Source organism: Lycium ferocissimum, chromosome 1, assembly GCF_029784015.1.
Source record: "Lycium ferocissimum isolate CSIRO_LF1 chromosome 1, AGI_CSIRO_Lferr_CH_V1, whole genome shotgun sequence".
Lineage (NCBI taxonomy): Eukaryota > Viridiplantae > Streptophyta > Magnoliopsida > Solanales > Solanaceae > Lycium > Lycium ferocissimum.
In genome coordinates, this window is record NC_081342.1 from 19735393 (window position 1) to 19757061 (window position 21669).

The 21669-nt window shown below is 34.5% G+C and overlaps 3 protein-coding genes and 1 long non-coding RNA gene across 24 annotated transcripts in view; 2 read left to right on the top strand and 2 right to left on the bottom strand.

Annotated features, from left to right (window-relative positions):
• The first annotated feature begins 6477 nt into the window (after positions 1-6477).
• On the top strand, positions 6478-15292 carry LOC132051702 (uncharacterized). Its single transcript, XR_009413865.1, has 2 exons — positions 6478-6604; positions 15166-15292. It is a non-coding gene; the product is annotated as an uncharacterized LOC132051702 (long non-coding RNA).
• LOC132060450 (uncharacterized) lies at positions 7486-10991 on the bottom strand. The gene is made up of 4 exons (XM_059453492.1): positions 10782-10991; positions 10175-10274; positions 8169-8273; positions 7486-7781 (listed from the first exon to the last, which is right to left on the bottom strand). The coding sequence occupies exons 1-4, from the start codon at positions 10989-10991 to the stop codon at positions 7750-7752; spliced, it is 447 nt and encodes a 148-aa protein (XP_059309475.1). The 3' UTR covers positions 7486-7749.
• On the bottom strand, positions 15011-19234 carry LOC132051641 (uncharacterized). Of its 21 annotated transcripts, none has more exons than XR_009413860.1 (7): positions 18325-19234; positions 17999-18138; positions 17267-17332; positions 16910-17002; positions 16600-16667; positions 15618-15722; positions 15011-15310 (listed from the first exon to the last, which is right to left on the bottom strand). XR_009413860.1 is itself a non-coding variant. In XM_059442811.1 (6 exons), exons 2-6 carry the CDS (start codon positions 18009-18011, stop codon positions 15296-15298), a joined length of 321 nt encoding a protein of 106 aa, XP_059298794.1. In that variant the 5' UTR covers positions 18012-18138; positions 18325-19234; the 3' UTR covers positions 15011-15295. The 21 variants fall into 21 exon arrangements, 2 of the variants coding, with proteins under 2 accessions (XP_059298794.1, XP_059298786.1); XR_009413859.1 differs by having other exon boundaries at positions 17970-18138; XR_009413864.1 differs by lacking the exon at positions 17267-17332 and having other exon boundaries at positions 16413-16631.
• A 280-nt stretch (positions 19235-19514) lies between these two features.
• LOC132063131 (uncharacterized) overlaps positions 19515-21669 on the top strand; it is a 28536-nt gene continuing 26381 nt past the window's right edge. Inside the window, exon 1 of the mRNA XM_059455573.1 lies at positions 19515-19931. Coding sequence (XP_059311556.1) covers positions 19616-19931 — 316 coding nt within the window. The 5' untranslated portion in view covers positions 19515-19615. The remainder of the gene's footprint in view (positions 19932-21669) is intronic.

The window sequence follows — 21669 nt, forward strand, 5'->3', positions numbered from 1 at the left end:
CAGTATAATCCCACCATGTGGGGTCTGGGGAGGGTAGAGTGTCTTGACAACCCCATGAAAGGTAGGGCGGTAATTTCGAAAGACCCTCGGCTCAAGAGAGGAGAGAGAGGAGACAAGAGGAAAACAAGACAAAAGGTCAGATAGGGCCAAGCATATCGAAAACAATATGATAACACGAATACCAAAAGCGAGAAAGTCATGAAAGCCAGGCATTTTCTTAAACCAAATGCCTTCTTTTTATTTGATTAAATCAAATAAGTATCTCATAAATGTCATAAAAATACTAATTAATTTCTAAACAAGTTTGTGATGTCATGAAAAACCTTTCACCAATTTAAAGGAGCAAAATATTATTCTGAACAATTTATAAAAATTATTTAAACCCTTTAAGTTGCATAGCTTATTTTATTTATTTTTCAAGGACTCTGAGTAATTAAGATAAATTATGGGAGGTCAAAAAGTAGGTGTCAACAGTTGGCATGGTAATAATTTATATTTTATTTCCAAAAAAAAAAAAAGAATTATTAACTTTTAAATATCAAAGATATGCATACTTCACTAACTAAACATGAAAGAAAGTTAATACAAATGTCAATAAATTCATCACTGAATGTATAAAGTTTAAGCTCTATGGGACACATTTAAATCTACTAGCAAATTAAATGCTTTCAAGATTGATGAAAAAAAAATTATAATTATAGCTTGTTTCCTAGATTCCGATCTCTTAGTGGTGATATAATGCTTGTTTCCTTTTTGAAAATTATATACAAATAAAAACAGAAGACAATCATATTTTTAGATTATAACTATGTATTCATATGTAATATTCTGTTATAAATATAGTATATTAAAGTATCAAATTTTTATTTGATCAAAATCTGTACACTCATTATTGGTAATCATGAATATCTATTTTTATAAAGATGGTTAATTATTACCAAAAAAAGAAGATAGTTGTTATACGGAGGTAATTTTATAAAAGCGTACTGTTATTAAGTTGGTCATTGTTGTTATAGGTAAAATGTTGTTATAGAGAAGTAAAATATAACATAAAAAATCGGTTTCGGAAAAACTTAATTGTTATAGAGAGTGCTATTATATGCGGATGATTTTATAGAAAGGTCTGACTGACTGTACTCAATACAATTTTGCACAGTATCATGAAAGTCTATCCGCCAAGGCTTGAAGAGATGAAAAATTCACTCAGTGGTTTTACCTCAGCATGAATTGAACCTGAAATCTCGGGATTTTTAACTCACCCTATTAATCACTAGGTCATACTCTTAAATGCTCAAGCCAAGCCCAATTAATAATCTGCGGTCTGCCCACTATTTTGTCAATATTTCAAAGTGGCTCAAATTAACCTTAAACAAGTTACAGTATCAGATACATCGACAACCTCTTAAACTTACAAGTAAATTTATTTAGATAGTCTAATTACGACATGTTCAGACTGAATGTCTAAGTATATGATAAAGTACTCCTAATAGACACTTCCGACTCAAAATTGTGAAAAAGCTTTTGCATGTGTTCTCGAATGATAATTACATAGATAAGTTAGTCACTTAAAATATGTCACCTTATTTAATTTTATGCATTAAACTCAATAAGTTGTAAAGCTTCATGTATGTTCCAATTGAGGCTGATTTGTACAAGTAAAGGTGGAGAAATATTTTATGTAATTAACTTATATACTTAATATGTGTTTGTGAACACACAGTAACTTCTCCAAAGTATGAGCCAAAAGTGTCTAATAGAAACGGTTTATCATGTGTTCGAGGTGCTCAATTAGAACATGTCATAGTTCGAGTGTCTAGATGAGTTTACTGGCAAGATTAAAGGGTTGTCAATATATCAATCTTATATATAGCATGTTTCACATTATATATGACATGATCCATTTGATATTCGAGCGATTCACAAACATTTTAAATAGGCCGAATACATCAACCGCCCCTTAAACTTGCCAGTATCTTTTATTTAGATACTCGAGCTACGACATGTTTCAATTGAATACCTGAACACATGACAAAGTATTCCTATTAGACATTTCCAGCTCAAAATTTTGAAAAAGATTTTGGATTGTCATTGGAATATTTCAATGGTTTTAACCTAGTTTGGATAATTTATATGGTATTGAGTTATCTTGGGTAGAAAATAATTCAAAAACGATATTATTAGTATCGGGAGATTCTAGCGATCAATCTTTATTCCAACGTTTATAAAATTTTATCAAATGCATCACTAGGAGTTAATTTAAAATTAAAACTGATAATTGGAGGATTCATTACCATAGGCCTTTATCACCTGCAAGTTCTATTGTAATTTTATTATTGTATCAGGTTTCTATACTAAACTACATAAATTTATTATAATTAAGTGATTTAATGAGGTATGAATGTATATATGTTAATTGATTATGTTTAAGTCCTAAAAACCCACATAAAAACACATGTCAAGTATCAATTGGCTTGATATAAATATCGTGTGCAGATAAAAAATTTGCATTCCTCTAATAGTTCAACTTAAGTAATTCACAAGTGAAATCAACTAGAAACTACTCGTTTGCTCTCTATTGGGATCAACTTTTGGACTCAAACAAGGTTGTATTTGTTGCGATCAAGCCTCATTTGTTTGCACTTAATGAAGGTCTGAATCTTAATCATTCAGATCTCAGTCATTAAGTCTTTTTGTTTTTTAGGTCTAAATCTTAATCATTCAGATCTCAATCATTAAGTCTTTTTGTTTTTAGGTCTAAATCTTAATCATTAAATGTTTTTTTCCTGTTACAACCACTTAATAGGTCTGACCTATAGATCTGAATGATTAAGATTTCTGACCGAATTCAATGATATTAAGATGTCAATCCAAAGATTTCTACAGCAAGATGGTACTATGGTAGTTCATTAATTCATCTATTCACTGTTACCACCATTTTCCACTACTCGTCACTGTCATCCATTATCAATTACCACCATCCTCAGTCGCAATCACCGACATTGTCAATCCTTGCAACCAACCATTACCACGATTAACCACCATTTACAATTATCACCACCGACCACAATCACCACAACAACTATCATCATGATCATCGCCATCATTATCAATTGTCACTATCATTCACAATAACTATCAGCCACCACCACTAACTATCACTATCAACCACCACTGTTAACCACTACTGTCAGCCACCATCTACCACCATCGTTAACTAGCTACTATGTACTAACCACAACCGTCACCGCTAGCTATCACCGCCACAAATCGTCATATAATTTCTTAAAAATATTTTGTTGATATACTATTAGATTAATTTAGTCTTTTATTAAATTTTAATTATTTTTTTACACATTTAGATTTTTTTTTAAAAACAAAGGATCTTAATTATTTCCTATTCAGATCATAATACAACATTTTAATATTCAGATGTGTATTCAGATTCATACATCTAAATCTTAATGCACATTTGAATATTTAAATATATATATTCAGTTGTTTTAATCTTAATTAAAAAAAATGAGGCCTTAGCTTTTTTTTCATGGAATAGTTGAGCATTATCAATGTGATAAAGGCCAACGCGAAGATAGGTGTAATTTTACTATATTTCGTGGGTTCTATATTTTAAAATAGAGAAAAAGAAAAACCACCAAGTAGCCAATATCTGTGACAGAAGAAGGGCAATATTCACATTACAGAGGAACAAATCTAATTTTTTGTGTAAAATCGATTTCTCAACATTTTCAGAATTAAATTTACATATCTAAAAGTTACAACAATAACAACATACCCAGTGATCCAAAAGCTATATAAAAAGTATATTATTTATTTTTAAACTATGAATTACATATAAAAAAGTTTGATTTTCCAAATGATTATAGAGCCGATCAAATTGGAAGAGAAAAAGTATCATCGAAGAAGCTAAATAGATTATGTTTAACTATAAATTTGTGATTTGCAATGTTTAATACTTTTTAAATTTGTAAATAATTCACATAACAATAAAAAGAATTAACAGCAATATTTCAAACTTCGATATTTTTCACTAAATCTTTCTAGAGATACTTAATATAGCCCTTTGAAGGACCTCTATTTAAAATATAATCAAAAGTTACAAGATATTTAAATTTTAGCCATCTTTGTAAACAAATTTCAGAAAAGGGTCAAATATACCCCTGAACTATTAGAAAAGGGTTAAATATACCCCTTGTTATACTTTGGGTCCATGTATACCCTTACCGTTATACTTTGGGTTCAAATATACCCCTCTGTTATACTTTGGGTCCAAATATACCCCTCCTTCGTTAAAACTGTCCATGAAGGACATAAAATATGACATAGCATTGACAACTCGGTGAGGTGGACACCACATGGCATGCCACCTCACCACCCCAACCTATTTACCCCTCTCTTCCCCTTCTTCCACCACTATCATCTCCTCCCCTCCACAACCTTTCCACCATTAGCACCACCACATCACCATCTCCACCTTCATCATATGATGCCTTACTGATAAATGAACTAAATATTCTTCCAGCAAATATACTACCAACATTGCAGATGAAAGAGGGAAGTTACATTACTGTTCACCAAATAGCCAATTTGTATTTATTAATAAAATTGAATGTATTTTTCAAAATATTTCAAATCAGCTTCAAAGATCCTAAGTTAAAATAGGCTAAATGTCAAACAACGATATGTTAGTATCAACAGAAGATGAATCTCCCATTTTATTTCGGTTTGAAAAGAAAATATGTTACGTAATACTGATTTTTGATATAGAACTTAAAGTGCAATATTTGGATGTTGAGTTCGACAGTTCTTCTCAGAATCAGAAGAGTTTTGATGAAGGTGGAGATGGTGGTGCTAATGGTGGAAAGGTTGTGGAGGGGAGGAGATGATAGTGGTGGAAGAAGGGGAAGAGAGTCATGAATCGGCTGGGGTGGTGAGGTGGCATGTCATGTGGTGTCCACCTCACCGAGTTGCCATGTCATTTTTTATGTCCTCCATGGACAATTTTAAGGGAGGAGGGGTATATTTGGACCCAAAGTATAACAGAGGGGTATATTTGAACCCAAAGTATAACGGTAAGGGTATATATGGACCCAAAGTATAACGAGGGGTATATTTAACCCTTTTCTAATAGTTCAGGGGTATATTTGACCCTTTTCCGATTAAAATATAAAGGTTTCAAAGATTAGTTATTTCAATTTGAAGTTTAATGATAGTTCGAACTCTGGACCCGAATGAACTCTGAAGTTCAAGCTTTAACATGCTGTGGCAGTTTAATGCAGAGAAAATGACAGTTTTGTTTGTTTAAATTTAGTTTTAAATCATTATTCTAATGAATTACATAGGCATGTTTGGTTGCATTAAACATTGTAGAGAAACAATCAATTTGTAAAAATATGTATTCATATGTTTGCATTGATACATACCGTTCTTGCGATATCCCTGGTTCACCACTTTTTCCAATTTTAAGTGATTTGAAGTTGCTATAACAATCCGAAGGAAGAAGAAAACTTCAAGCGCTGGTATGAAGTTAGTCCTCTCCAGGCTGAAGTTTAGATACATTGGCTAGATTTTAAATAAAGTGAAACTAGTGCAAATTCTAGTACATACTTTTCGAGATAATGATCAAAATGGTTATTTATATATAGAGGTTGGACTATTTTAGTCCTTTATATGTACCGCGTAGCGTAAAATAATCTTTAATGTATGAAAAATGTAATCATTTTAGTCCTTCATATATACCACGTAACCGAAATAGTTCTTAATGTATAAAAAAAGTGATCATTTTAGTCCTTCATATATACCACATAACTAAAATAGTCCTTAGTGTATAAAAAAAATGATCTTTTTTGTCCTAAACCTTAAAAGTAAAGTATAAGTAAAAAAATATGTTAAGTTTAACAAACTACGTTACTTACATGAGGGAAGCAAAAACTACCATTTCCCTCAAAGTATACATTTTTCTTACTTTCCTTACAACACAATTTTATTTTTATACAGCTCACGTGAGTTTCATTTTGATTATTGAGAGGAGAGAGAAAAAATTATCCTTTCTTCCCATCATATAAAATTTGGTTATGTCTCCTATTTTCTACATTTTTATACAGCTCATGCTAATTAAACATAATGAATTTTTTCACTTGCACGATTACTTTTAATGTTTCGGACTAAAATGATAAATTTTTCATGAACTACATATATATATATATACTAGATACCTGATGCCCGTGCTAGCACGGGCCCAACATGTGACTCGAGTACTTTTTACATTTTTGGATCAAAATTACCGACATGGACGAATGGAAATTATGAACTTATTGATCTTGAATGGACAAAAAAGAAACTACGAATTTTGCTAGTCTTGAATGATGTTGCAATCAGACATGATCAAGCTATAAATGTAAATTTCCTTTAGGAACATTGAAGAGGAACTTAATCAAGTAACTACACTCCTTAAGTGGTACACTGTGGTGCAAAACGTACTTCAAACTTCATTTAAAGAAACCAAAATCTGGTAGATGTGCCTGTCCACCCAAAAATGGGACCTTATTCCAAAAAACAGTTTCCTCTGTCCATACGTATCTGTAGGGGTGTACATGGACCGGGTTGGTTCGGATTTTTTACAAACCAAACCAAACCATTTGTGTCGGGTTATTAAATCTATAAACCAAACCAAACCAATAAAAGTCGGGTTTTTCGATATCAATTTTTCTCGGGTTTTTCGGGTTTTTTCGGGTTTCTCGGGTTTTTCATAGTATCTAATGAAAAGCACGAACGATGCTTCTTAAAAAGAGTTCTAGTACAAAATATCAACATATAAGATGGAGGCAAAACAACGTTTGAAGTTTTAACTTCATAATATAACTAAAATGTCAAATGGCCGTAAAATGTCGGATGTAGCAAAAACAAAATCCAAATCGGTGCAATATACTACAAAGAGGCGAAAGGAATCACTTTGCAGACTTGAAGATTGGGCAAAAATCCAAATCACCGCATCTTGAAGATTGGGCAAAAATCCAAATCACTCCTCCAATCGTAAAATTTGACAATTGAAGAGATCGAAAGGAAGCATGTGCATTGCCTAATAATGAAGTGTAATTCGGTGAAGAAAAGCTCGAATCTAGAAAAGATACTAAGGCAACCAAGAAAAGATCTAAATTGAGCACTAAATCCGTAGTCAACCTCCAATGTCCTTTTGCTAGTAAGCCTTTAAATGAAGTAAACAAACAGCTAAATTCTAAACTATAGGTCATGATAAACTTTTTCTTAAAGTTCAAAATCCAATTTAAAGTCCAACATGATCCAGAAACTGTAATTGTTTAGTTCTCTACACTTCTATGCCAATTCTAAAACAAGATAAATCATTTATATTTCGTACAAATTTCTAATGCCGGAAAATCAGCGATTGCAAAACTCTTGGATTTACGCACTTATACTGCGAAAAATAATATCGATAAAACCGAAGAGAAAACAATTGCACCAGCTAGAAAACAATATCAGTAAAACACAGCAGAGAAATAACTGTGCAGAAAACAATATCAGTAAAACCAGCAGAGAAAAAAATTGCACCAGCTAGAAAACAATATCAGTAAAACACAGCAGAGAAATAAGTGCAGAAATCCAAGAGGTTTGCAGCTGCAGAGTACAGGGGTGACAACTTATTGATATACACGAAATATACACTATGTAATTAACATACCAATTCTCACACAGATAGTGCATCGTGAACGAAACTGGCTAATCAATGCTCAAAGGTGAGTCTCCATACTCTGCAAGAAAAAAGAATAAATTAATAAGTAAAAGAAAACTGGCTAATCAATGCTATATGTCCATGATTTCTTTCTCCATTCATAAAAGAAAACCAACAGCTCTTTGAGAAATAAGTAAAAGAAACCATATATGCATTTAGGCATAGATTCCAAATATTTTTTGCTTACTCGCTTACTACGCGATCCTTGATGATTTTCTCAAATATCCACTTTTTAAACAAGTATTATATGGTATTGGAATATTGGTGCAATTCGGTTTTCTCGCATGGAAGAAGGAAGCCAAAGCGAATTGCATGTCTATTTCATAGCGATTCATAAGTACCATTGAGCAGGATAAAAAAATAGGGTCATGCATGCAAATATTCATCAGATGCTATTTGACAATACCTTCATCAACTTGCTCAATGTTCTGGACTTCTTCCAAACTGTCGTGAAAATTGTATTCTTTAGAAGGTGATCGTAGCCATTGTTGAGTACAAATTAGAGCTTCTACTGTTTTTGGCGATAAAGAACTCCGGTAAGAATCAAGAATTCGACCACGTACTAAATGTCGACTCGTATGCAACCGTGGAAATAGGAATAGAAAGAACATCTCTCGCAATTTTTGAAACAACTGGATATTTACTAGACGAAACTTTCCACCAAGACAAGATATCAAAATCTTTATTCTTCACCACATCATCCATCAAGTATATCTGAAGATCAGTTTTTTTTTGCAATATTTCCCTCGTTTGCCAAATGTTTCTCCCATTCAGTTTCTAACAAATCATCGGTTTCACTCATGCTAGTATCACCTCCAATATTGTCATTAGAAGAAGCATCAACGACAGAGTTATTGTAAGAATCATACAAACGCGTTAAAACACTTGCCACATCTTCGACTTTAATCTTCCCAACAATGAACCATATGCTTTGGAAAGAGTGAAGTTCACATACTTCATCTTATATCTGGGATCTAACACAACAGCAACAAGCAATAACATATTCATATCCTCAAAATTTCCCCAATATTTCTCAAATTTACTTTTCATCCTGTCTGCCATATCAACCAAAATAAGATCTTCGCATGTAGAATATTTTTTAATAGAACTTCGAAGAGTGAAAAATTCACGGAAGAAACGGTTGGAAGTAACATACAAAGTCCACGAAAATTTTAAAGTGATGGGTAGAAAAGATCAAGAAACTTGACAAAAGCTCTCACATTCTTCCGGTCATTTGCTGATGGATTTCCTCCTAATGCACTTATTTCTCGACAATACTTTTGGTATTTATGGTCATCCAGATACATTCTTGTAAAGGCTTTTTCAAATTTTATAGGCGTATTTAACATTGTATATGTCGAGTTCCATCTAGTTTCAACGTCAAGACTCACAAGACCATGAGTGTCTATCTTAGTTTTTTCAACAAATGACTTAAAAGAAGCAAACCTTGAAGGAGAAGATCTAACATATTTTACCGCATTCCTTACACGAGAAATGGGTTCAATTTGTTCATCTAACCCTTCTTTTACAATCAAGTTCAATATGTGAGCACTACACCTAACATGTAAAAATTCATTTCCAAGTATTACCCCATTCCAATCATCCATTAGCACCTTCAAATGCTTAATGGCATGATCGTTAGCGATCGCATTGTCTAAGGTTACGTAAACAATTTATCAATGCCCCAACTCAATAAACATTCCTCAATTCCCTTAGCAATAGTCTCGCCTTTGTGATCTGGTGTTGGAAAAAAGTTCAGAATTTTCTTTTTTAAATTCCATCGGTCATCAATCCATGTGCGGTGACAACCATATAACTCAAATTTTGGAGTGATGTCCACGTGTCACTAGTAAGGCAAACACGTTGGTCCTTGATAAGATATTTAAGCTTATCTTTCTCTTCTTGATAAATCCTCAAGCAATGCCTTGCAACAAGTAACACGAGAAGGTAGTTCAAAATTTGGTAAGGTTTTAGCCATCAATTTCCTAAAGCCTTCTCCTCTACAACTCTAAATGGCTGCTCATCAATAATTACAAATTCCGCAATGGCCCTCCTAATTTCATACGCATTATACACTACCCTTTCATTAGAACCCGAAAGCCCTTCTGTCCACCCTTCTTTAATAGGTTTTAATGTTGTTTGTCTCTTATCAACGATTCTAAAGGGAGATTTGTTACATTTACCAGTTAGATGTGACCATAATGTAGTAGTCCCATTCTTGCTTTCGGCAGCAAACGTTTTTGGACAGTAATTGCATTTCGCCCTAATTTTACCTCCTTTAGCTTTAAATTTGGAGAAGTGATCCCAAATCTCGGAAGTCTCTCTACCACTATTCCCAGATTTAGAAGGTTCTTTAGGAGTTGTTCTTTTTTGCTTTTTTAGGAGGAGTGCGTCGATGAGGAATGTTCTTACCTTGTTGTTGTTGAGATTCTGTTGGCACAATCGGAGGGTTGTTGTCAATCACTAGCGATTTAGTTCCAGAAGTTGTAGCTTCCATCGCCAAAGACAATTTCTGTATATAATAAAAAAGTTGTAATTTGTAATAAATCAACAAATTGATAGCAATATAAATAAATTTGTAAAACGTTAAAGCTAATTAGGAAAAACAAGAGGCTTACTAAAGACATGGCTACTTGAAACTGTAGTTAGAAAAAGCCAAATCTAGGCAAACCCCCCCCCCCCTCCGGGCTCCAAATATAGGGTTCTAATTAATTGCACACAAGAAGCTCATAATTAAGTAAACATCACTAATCTCACTCCATTCAGATAAATTAATAAATTAACATCTTTGCACTAAAAAACTGAATTGAGTTTCTGTTTGTTACATTAACTAATGAAACTCATGACCACTTTAGCATAATTAATAGACAGAAGATGCGACCCTCTCCAAGTCTCCATGTAAGGCTCGAGTGCAAATGGTCTTAAAATAAAAAATGTTTCTCGTTGTCGATTAACACGTCAAGGGTTCAATCCCTGCTAAGTTCAAACCAATAAAATAAGTACTAGTCAAGAGGCTTACAGTGTAAAGTTGAGTCTTGTAGTAGGGTTGCTGATTTGAGAGGAAAGCAAAAGAGGGATCTGAAATGAGAAAATGAGAAGATGAAGTTTGTGAAATGAGAAAGGGATTTGAGAGGAAAAGAGGGATCTGAATATCTGATTTTGGGAGAAGGGTTGTGTACTTGTGTAGCCGAATTGGGGATTGGGGCTTTTGGGCTTCTGATGTGTTCATTGGGCAGAATTGCCCTTCTTTTGGGGTGGTCTTTAAATTTTGCCCTTCATATTTGAAATCTTTAAATTTTGCCCTTCGCTAAATCCCATAGGTTTCAGGTTCGAACCCCCACACAGTCAAAATTTTAAAAAAAAATTCGCAAGGCAAAGTTTAAATTTCGCTATGCCCCCATCGGCATACAGTTGTGAAGGAATTAGCAAAGTTATGCCGTACCCGGCATACTTATGCCTTATGGGCAGACTTGACATAAGTATGCCGGTTCCGGCATAACTTTGATAATTCCTTCATAAGTGCATAAAAGTTTGCCCATTAAAAGTATGCCCCCATCGGCATAAACTTGTTAAGGATTTACCAAACTTATGCCGATGGGGGCATACTTATGCCTTATGGGCAAACTTTGCCTTGAAGCATATATATGTATTTTTTCAAGCATATATACCAAAGTTACATGGAAAAGTATTATGCTACAACCAAATGTCCATCCCAGATACAAATTCACACTTTGGCTGGCAATACAAGGTAGATTAGCAACCTTGTTGATAGACTTCAGAAATATTTTCCCATCTTCTGTGGGCAGACCCAAGAAATATTTTCCCATCTTTATTTTGAATGCTCCATCACAAAAGGATTGTGTACGATTGTTGGTATGGCCGGGGTACACTAGAAGAATAGGGGGGGTGGCAAGATGAAATCACATGGATCTCACACATTGCTAGACACAAATCGTGCCTTTGCTCCATTACTTCCGCATTTTTGGTATGCTAGTGGCATTGGTTTGGAGAGAAAGGAACCTACTCGATTTCAAAATACTCAGCTTTCTTCCGATAGACTGCAGGGAGATTGCTCAACACATTCACATCCAAGGCAGGAACAACTTCAAATGGCAGAGCTCTTGCGCTATGAATTGCTATCCCTAGCTAAGTGTAGTTGATTAAAACTCGGTACCGTTGTTTTTTTAATGTAATAGTTGCTCCTAGTTTGACTTATACAAGTTAGTGAGTAGGAATTTTACCATGTACGGTTGAAGGTCCAACTGACTTTGTGTTGTACAAGTTTTTTGGATGGAATAAAATAGACTTTCAACCAAAAAAAAAAAAGTTTGCCTTATAAGGCAAAGTTTAAATTTTATATACCCCTCCGGCGGACTTTTAGTTATGTTTAACTAAAAGTACGCCGGAGTAAAGACTTTGCTTGAGGGCGGACTTTTAGACCGTAATTATTACAACCGAATCAACCCCAGTGTACCATGATCTAGAGCGAACGAGCAAGGTGATGCATAGCAAGGAACATTCTCTCAACCTATCTCATAATCCTCATACAACATACTCTGCTAAAACCTCTCAAAGAATATACATCACGACAAAAGTCATAAAAAAGAGCCTGGAATAGAGACCCAGTAAATGGAATCAGCAGAGAAGTTAATTAACACCCATATAATCTTTGGATAAAGATATTCAGAAGCCGGACATTTACAACAACCAAAACATATTCCTCTTTACCAAATTACTGCCCCTCACGGCAGAATTAAAAGACAAACTCTGGTCTGTAATATTAATAAGATAGTGACTAAGACAATCCTCTCCGGAAGGAATGATAATTCCCGATCATATATTTTGGATAACTCTTAACTTATACATATATATAACTATCCATTTAACACCGGATCCGGCATAACTAAAAGTACGCCCTCAAAGGTCCCTCCGGCGGACTTTTTAGTTAAACATAACTAAAAGTCCGCCGAGGGCGTACTTTGCCTTGTGCGTACTTTTAGCAGACTGTAATTATTACAACTGAATCAACCCCTAGTGTACCATGATCTAGAGCGAACGAGCAAGGTGATGCATAGCAAGGAACATTCTCTCAACCTATCTCATAATCCTCATACAACATACTCTGCTAAAACCTCTCAAAGAATATACATCACGACAAAAGTCATAAAAAGAGCCTGGAATAGAGACCCGATAAATGGAATCAGCAAGAGAAGTTAATTAACACCCATATAATCTTTGGATAAAGATATTCAGAAGTCAGGACATTTACAACAACCAAAACATATTCCTCTTTACCAAATTCTGCCCCTCAAGGCAGAATTAAAAGACAAACTCTGGTCTGTAATATTAATAAGATAGTGACTCAGTACAATCCTCTGGAAGGGAATGATAATTCCCAGTCATATATTTTGGATAACTCTTAACTTATACATATATATAACTATCCATTTAACACCGGATCCGGCATAACTAAAAGTCCGCCCTCACAGGCAAAGTTTGCCCCTCTAATGTAACTTTTAGTTAAACATAACTAAAAGTCTGCCGGAGGGGGCATATAAAATTTAAACTTTGCCTTATAAGGCAAACTTTTTTTTTTTGGATGAAAGTCTATTTTATTCTACATGGTAAAATTCCTACTCACTAACTTGTATAAGTCAAACTAGGAGCAACTATTACATTAAAAAAACAACAGCCAGTTTTAATCAACTACACTTAGCTAGGGATAGCAATTCATAGCAGAAGAGCTCTCGCCATTTGAAGTTGTTCTGCCTTGGATGTGAATATGTTGTGCAATCTCTGCGAGAGTCTATCAGAAGAAACCGAGTATTTTGAAATCGAGTAGGTTCCTTTCTCTCCAAACCAATGCCACTAGCATACCAAAATGCGGCAAGTAATGGAGCGGTGGTTGATTTGTGTCTAGCAATGTGTGAGATCCACGTGATTTCATCTTGCCACCCCCTATTCTTCTAGTGTACCCCGTACCATACCAACAAACTGTACCACAATCCTTTTGTGATGGAGCATTCAAAATAAAGATGGGAAAATATTTCTTGGAGTCGCCATTACATGAGAAGATGGGAAAATATTTACGAAGTCTATCAACTTGCTAATCTACCTTGTATTGCCCCAAAGTGTGAATTTGTATCGGGATGGACATTTGGTTGTAGCATAATACTTTTCCATGTAACTTTGGTATATATGCTTGAAAAATACATATATATGCTTCAAGGCAAAGTTTGCCCATAAGGCATAAGTATGCCCCCATCGGCATAAGTTTGGTAAATCCTTAACAAGTTTATGCCGATGGGGCATACTTTTAACGGGCAAACTTTTATGCACTTATGAAGGAATTACCAAAGTTATGCCGGAACCGGCATACTTATGTCAAGTCTCCATTTACAAGGCATAAGTATGCCGGGTCCAAGCATAACTTTGCTAATTCCTTCACGTATGCCGATGGGGGCATAGCGAAATTTAAACTTTGCCTTGCGAATTTTTTTTAAAATTTTGATTTGTGTGGGGGTTCGAACCTGAAACCTATGGGATTTAGCGAAGGGCAAAATTTAAAGATTTCAAATATGAAGGGCAAAATTTAAAGACCACCCCAAATATGCGAATTGCCCTTTTTTTTTTGTATATTATTTAGATGGGCTTCTTTAAGTCCAAATCTAAATGTAAGAAAGAAAACAAAAATTATAAAAAAAATTAAGAAAATATTTATAAATTACATTTTCATAAATATTTTTATGTATAACATAATTTAAAAGTAGTATATCTATAATCGGGTTGGTTTGGGTTCGGGTTGACTTTTTTTAGTTAAAACCAAACCAACCCTATAATGGTCGGGTTTTTTTTCCGAACACCAAACCAAACCGAACCAAACCACTAGTCGGGTTTTTTTTCTGGTTTGGTTCGGTTTGTCGGTTTGGTGCGGTTTATCGGTTTGCCCTGTACAGCCCTACGTATCTGCATAATTCCTTTAACCCATCTGCAACAAAAAATTTACACCCTTCAATGCAAATAGTCATGTAAATTACTGGCGAATAGTTGGACCGATTTCTAGTGAAACTAACAAGTTCAATGTGAAAATGACTTTGACAATGGCAGGTATATCCCCAAAAATTTCAAAGAGCACAGCCATTTATTTGATGCTGCAACTTAATAAGCTAAAGCCAAATCCGAATTCGTAAAAACACGATGAAGAATATTTCTCCTACCTTATAAATGATTTTTTTTTTTTTTAAAAAAAAAAAAGAAAAACAAAGAAGGAAGAAGTTATCTTTCCATACACTCTAAAAGACTATACATATAGCACCTTGATATTAGGATGAAGATACGATTAACTATACACATACATCAATGTAAAATAAGTTTCTATAGTATCAAGTGACATGAAGGAAGAGATTGAATTGCACCTGTATTATGCTCTTGACGATTGGGATATCTTTAGCAGCATATCGTGAATATGGAAGTCCCAAAACTATAAAAAAAAATTGTCATTGAGAGCATATACTTCTGATCATTATTCCATTATCAAATGTATATTACCTGTGTTTTGTCACCAGAAAATTGGTCAGATTTACAAAATATGCTAGAGCAGAATTGAATAGCAAAAGCCAGATGATTCTACTATCGTCTCTTGCAAGTGTCAATGTGATGCCAACTACATTTTCTTCCATTAAAAGTGTTTTGGTAATAGAAATACAATCGCTATAGGAGCCATATAGAGTAGAAGGTTCATGGAATTCAGCTTCTCCCTTTATTCAAAATTAAACATTTCAGCATTCAACAAAAAGCAAAACTTGGCTAGAGATTCACTCATATATATAAAACACAGAGATCTATCAAGAATTACCCTTTGGAGGACAAGAAAATCCCCCGAAGCAACCGACTTGAGTGCTCTTGCAAAGTGTGCACCGACACACATTATGAATCCAAATAGATGAAAACTTGGTTCACCCTGAGAAGATAAATTGAAATGTATCAGACAAAAATAAATTTTTCCAACACCATTACACAAAAAATATGAAACTGCTAAACAACGAAAAAGAAAACATATAGCAATAGAAACCATGTTAGTTTCTTAAGTAGATACGATAGATTTTCTTCCCACAATATTAGACTACTAAACTAAAATGCTAGTAGTAAAACTTGATCATAAAAATATTAATACAGTTCTTTTCATAAGACTAGCTCAGACGATATATCTTTTGGTACATTGTAAATATTGTGCAGGCCATAACCTGACTTTATTGAGCTAAGAAGCTGGTGGTAGGCAGCCGAATCATCACTATGATTCCCAAAGTTCAGACGATTATGTTATAAGACCACGAATTTAAAGTCTAGTTGACTAAACCAACCAAAACAGACCAAGATCAACCGTTGCATGTTCCCCCTTTGGCTAAACCACCACTTCAGGCTAACCCTTTTGCCTGGCTGGGGGAAGTGTTTGGATCTATAATGACACAAACCTTTTTTGGGCTTTGGATAAAACTAAATTGCTAATAAAACTTGATCATAGGGAATACTAATGCAGTCCTTTTCTTAAGCATAGCACAGACGCTATATATCTTTTAGCACATTCTAAATATTGTGCAGCGACTGAATAAACAACCTGACTTCATTGAGCTAAGAAGCACAGCCAAATCACCTGTGAAAATGACTTTGACAATGGCAGGTATATCCCCAAAACTTGGTATAAGGAGAACCTTAGAGCGGAAAACTACATAAACCTCTAGTAAGCACCTAAGAATAAGAATGGACAGATAGAAGCAAACCATATAACAGCTTTTGCAAGTGCACTTTTCAAACGTAGATTCATATTCAACATTGCTTACCCTGAAAAAATCAGTCTGAGCGCTTACTTGGCCTAGACAGTCATAAGAGGAAGTGATGAAGTAGGAAACTGAAAGATAGTAATCAATTAATCACCAATATGATTGTACAACCTAGAACTAAGAACTAAAGAACTAAATATCACTTCAATTACTCAGAAAGCTAAAAGAACAAAAGATTTAAGCAGAAAGAATGAGAACTAAGAACTAAAGAACTAAGTACCACTTCAATTACTCAGAAAGCTAAAAGAATAAAAGATTTAAGCAGAAAGAATGAGAATAAGAATGTTTCAGAAGATTCAACAATTATTACCTTGCCATAATTGAAGCTTTGGCATAAGATGAGTATGCCTTCACCCGGAAAACCAAGCCTGCTGCGGAGACCACAGCAAGAGTAATCTGTTTTCTGCAATTCCAATTAAATTGAGGATAAAATTAATTTTTACTCCTCCTGAAATTAATTATGAAACGAATGAAAGAGCAACTACACTCATGCAAATAAAAGTAAATTCAAGGCAGCGACCCATCTATGAAAGAACCAGAAATAGAAGGAAAGGAAAATAGAACTACAACAATACTTTGTAAAATTGCGACAAAACACCCGAGGAAGCACAGTATCAAAATGCGGACTGAGTCTAATTCTATTGTATCTGATGAGAGAAGGAGATACATCGAAAGCTGCTGGGAGGAGATGACTCAAGTGAGAACACCAATCTTTGCAGGTTAACGGACTACCCTGCAAAGAAATGGATGCGTAAACTGTTCAAATGGATGAAAACACTAAAAATTACCCAATCAAGTCCCATTACCAACAATCTTCTACATTGAATGAACAAAGAATACAAAAAATTCTACAATCTTCTACAAAGAAAAAGTGGATAAAACTCACGTAATTATCCAAATGGAGACAGTTTGAAAGGAGACCAAATAAAGGGCAAAAAGAAATGAAGATGATGAGCAGCAGTATGTATGACAGAGATGGAAATACAGTAGAATGGAGAAATCTCCAGATACAGAGGTGAAATACTTTGAATGCGGTGGCTCTCTAGTCTTAGGGTTAAACTTTGCATTTTTGTCTACCCTGAAAAGTCTAAAATACCCTTGAACAAAAATAATTTGTCTGCAAGCAGACATGTCGATGATCCTGCTTCAAACACATGACAAACAGAAACTCCTCAGATAAACAAACAGAAACCAATCAGAACATATGCTATACAATATCTCTGTGTAAACAATCAAATTAAGTAGAAATATTTCTCCCTTTTAATTCGAGAGGGTATCAAAATATGATTGCGAAGACCTTAAAGTAAGCAAATTCATTATCAACGAAAAAATGACAACAATAAGATTACTCTAAACAAAGAGACTGATACCTCAGAAATGATCAACTTATCAAACAAACCTTGAAGCGTCATTCAAAAGAGGCCGATGCATTTTTGGGAAGTCGACGTCTCCTCAATGCGAAGAAGCTAAGGGGAAAAAATGAAATCCAATAAAGGAGCGATACTTGCCAAAGTACGAGATGCGAACACACACACAAACCTGCAATTACCACAACATAAAGCGAAAGTTGAAACAGAGAAGATGAAGCAAAACATACCATCATAAGCATCAGTAATATATATCGCGACTAACAAAGTTGAAGAAAGGATGCAAACCAAGAAAACAAAGCCATCCATTAGATTGTGTGTTTGGAGGAAATCAAAGGAGCATTTTGAATATTAATACCTCAAGAGATAACATATAAAATTCGACTGCTGAAGTAAAAATTAAGAGCAATGACTGTGACATTCTCTACTCGTATTCCTTCGTCCTCCCACTCGCCTACATCTCCCTTAGTTCCTTGACAATGGCATGCGCGTAAATCATCGTCATTCCTCTGTAATATGCACCTTGATTCTACACCTATGTACGAATCGTTTCACCTGCCCAGAGTACATTTTCTTCTCCATAGATTGTTAAGCATGTAATATTACCCAAAATTTAGCATTACTACTCTTTCCTGTCAGAATTTCAAGCACAAATTAAAAAGTACCACAAATAAATGAAGGCTCTTTTAGAAATATACAAACTGGAAAAAAGAAGAGACAGTCGAACACGAACGAATTGCAGAAACTTGCAAAAATTAGAAGTTTAAATTGACAATAAGAGAATCGAAATCAAAGCGAAAAAGGACCCAACTATTGCACAGAAAAAAGCGTAACAGATTACTTATCTCAGGACACAACGAAATGAAGGTAGATGAATGTGGTCTGCTAAAAATAGACTGATTCGGTTCTTCGGTCATCCTAAAAAATGGATGTGAGATTTCGTTCACGCTTTAAAAATCTTGGTTCCATAAAGCGCTTTGTTTGTTGATAAAAACCTAAACTTTTTCTTTCTTTTCGGTGATAATTTATCTTAACAATCGGTAACAACTCGAATTGGAAGCAAAACCTATAAATAACAATAAAGTTAAAGTAGAAATACTCAATAAAGGATGTTGCGAAGAGGCAGAGAAAATGAGATAAAATGCAGATTATAGAGGAAGAATCAAGAAGATTGATTATTAGTATGGAAGACCAAAACGTGAAATGACCGAAATGCCCTTGGAATGATGTTGACGACGATCCGGCTCAAACTCGTGCTTTTATAGTAGTAGAATTTTTTTTTTTTTTTAAATCTAAGTTGGGACGGACGACCATCCATCCCCCAACCCATGCTTATATATAGTAAGTATAAATAAAAGTTGGGACGGACGACCATCCATCCCCCAACCCATGCTTATATATAGTAAATAATTTTAAATATAAGTTGGGGACGGACGACCATCCATCCCACAACCCATGCTTATATAAAGTATAAATATAAATATATATATTTATGGACTAAAAATAGTCCAATTGATAATTTTCTCCGTACTTTTTCATTAGACGGAGACCCAACGTATTGATAAGTGAATAAAAACGGAAATACCCACACCCGTATAAAGCATCATGTGTTCAAATTCACCGCGCAAATACTCGCAATTTCCAATACAATGAAACACCTGTCCCCCAATTTCAACCCCTCTATAAACCTGACGAATTCATCCAAATTTCTCACATTTGTGTTAGGGTTTATTCTTTGCGTTAGCACCTCTACTTACGGAGAATCATCAACATGTTTAACGGTATACAAAGAAGGCGGTGCACCTGCCGTATTTCAATCCCCAAAATGCCCTCGATGGAAGCTTCCAGATTATGGTTCCGATCAATGGTCGAATGGTAGGTGTCAAACTGCGTTGCATCAAGGTCGCCGTAAATCTCAAGAAGATCGAATTCTATGTGCCCTCGATATTCGTATCCCTTTCCCCGGTAATTAATACTTTTACTTTGCTACCTTTATCATACTCCCTCCGTTCACTTTTGACTTTGCACGCCCCTTAGTAATAAATCAAGTGCATATTTTACCATAATAACTATATTCTCATTGGACTTAGAGAATGATTTAGAATTGAGTAATTAATGTTAAGGGTAAAAGGATAATTTTTTTTTTTTGTCTTTCCTTGATATGCTAAAGTGGACAAGTAAATGTGAAAATTTACTTTTAGTATAGTGGACGAGTAAAAGTGAACCGAGGGAGTACTCGCTAAGTCTTAATTTAATTGTTGTACTTTTCTTTTTGCTTTGTTTCAAAAAGAGTGTCTCTTTCTACATTTAGTAAGCTGGCAATTCAAACATCCTACATGACAAACTTATAACCATAAGATTCAAAATGACATTTTAAATTGATCCCATAGTTATTGTGCTACATCCGCCTCTGGTTAATGGTGAAAAACACACCTAAACTATGGCCTTTTCGCGAGTTTCAAACCTCAACCATCCATTATTCCATTTTCCTACTTAAACTATCACTCCTTTTGTATTAAAACGCAACTCAATGCTGAGTTGGCTTCACGTGCTGGTTGTCAATCTGATTTTAAATATTTGGCCAACTCAGCATTGAGGTGTGCTTTAGTACAAAGGGAGTGATAGTTTAGGTGGGTAAAGGTAACATGGGTAATTGAAGTATGAAACTCGCGAAAAAGTGATAGTTTAGATGTGTTTTTGACCATTGACTCTTTTTTGTTTCTATTTTTACTTTGGTACCTATATCATATGAAATATGCGCATTACTCTATCATGTTCTACAACTATGGGTTGGATCGTGGTGGGCGCTATAGACCTATTATATGAATTATTATTATCGTTATCTATGACAATTTAGCAACCACCACCAAGACTTTTATCGTTTAGTGAATCCAATTTTTAGTTTACCGGCATAAAACCCATACCTGAAAATTTTAATTACTTATTTGTATCAATTGTTCCGGTTGAGTGTTTAAAGCAAAGTTTTAAATGACAAAAAAATTGGTGAAGTAAAGAAAAAGATGCCCGGAAAAGTTTATGTGCTAATTATCAAGAAAACGAAAGCCTCTTTTGTGTTTTATTAAACTTCAAATAGAAATGCGGGTTGGTTGCAGCTTGGTGGAGAAGAACTACCATTTCTTTGTTACTAGGTCTTGACTAGATTAAATATTAGGAGTAACAAAAAACGGCGTTTTTCAAATTGAGCATGTATCTGAGTGCAAATTCGAATTACCGGTGACTTCTTTTCATAGCTATTTCTTTTTCGTTTGATTTGATTGTCTGAATTTGACTTTGCCCTGTTATTTAAAGAACAGTAGGAGAAAATGTAATTTATTTAGTGTTCCTTCCACCTCAAATTGAATGTCCATCGTTTGTGCCATCACAATGTCCATTTTCTTATGAAAAGATCTTTTCACACATAATACTCATTTAAAGATACATCAGACCTATTTTTACGTTTTCTAGAACCACCTTTTCTCTACTCTACTTTAAGGATATTAATGCACTAACATGTTGAATCATATGTCCCCTAACAATGTATAGTTTCATTACTTGGTACTAAGACATTTTATGAAATTGGAGGGCATATTTCATATGGGAACATGTGGAGCCATATGGTGTTTCTTTAGTTTTGAAGAACGGGGTAGAAAAGATTCTTTTAGAAGACTAAAGTGGATGCCATGCAAATTTTGTGGAGTTGATC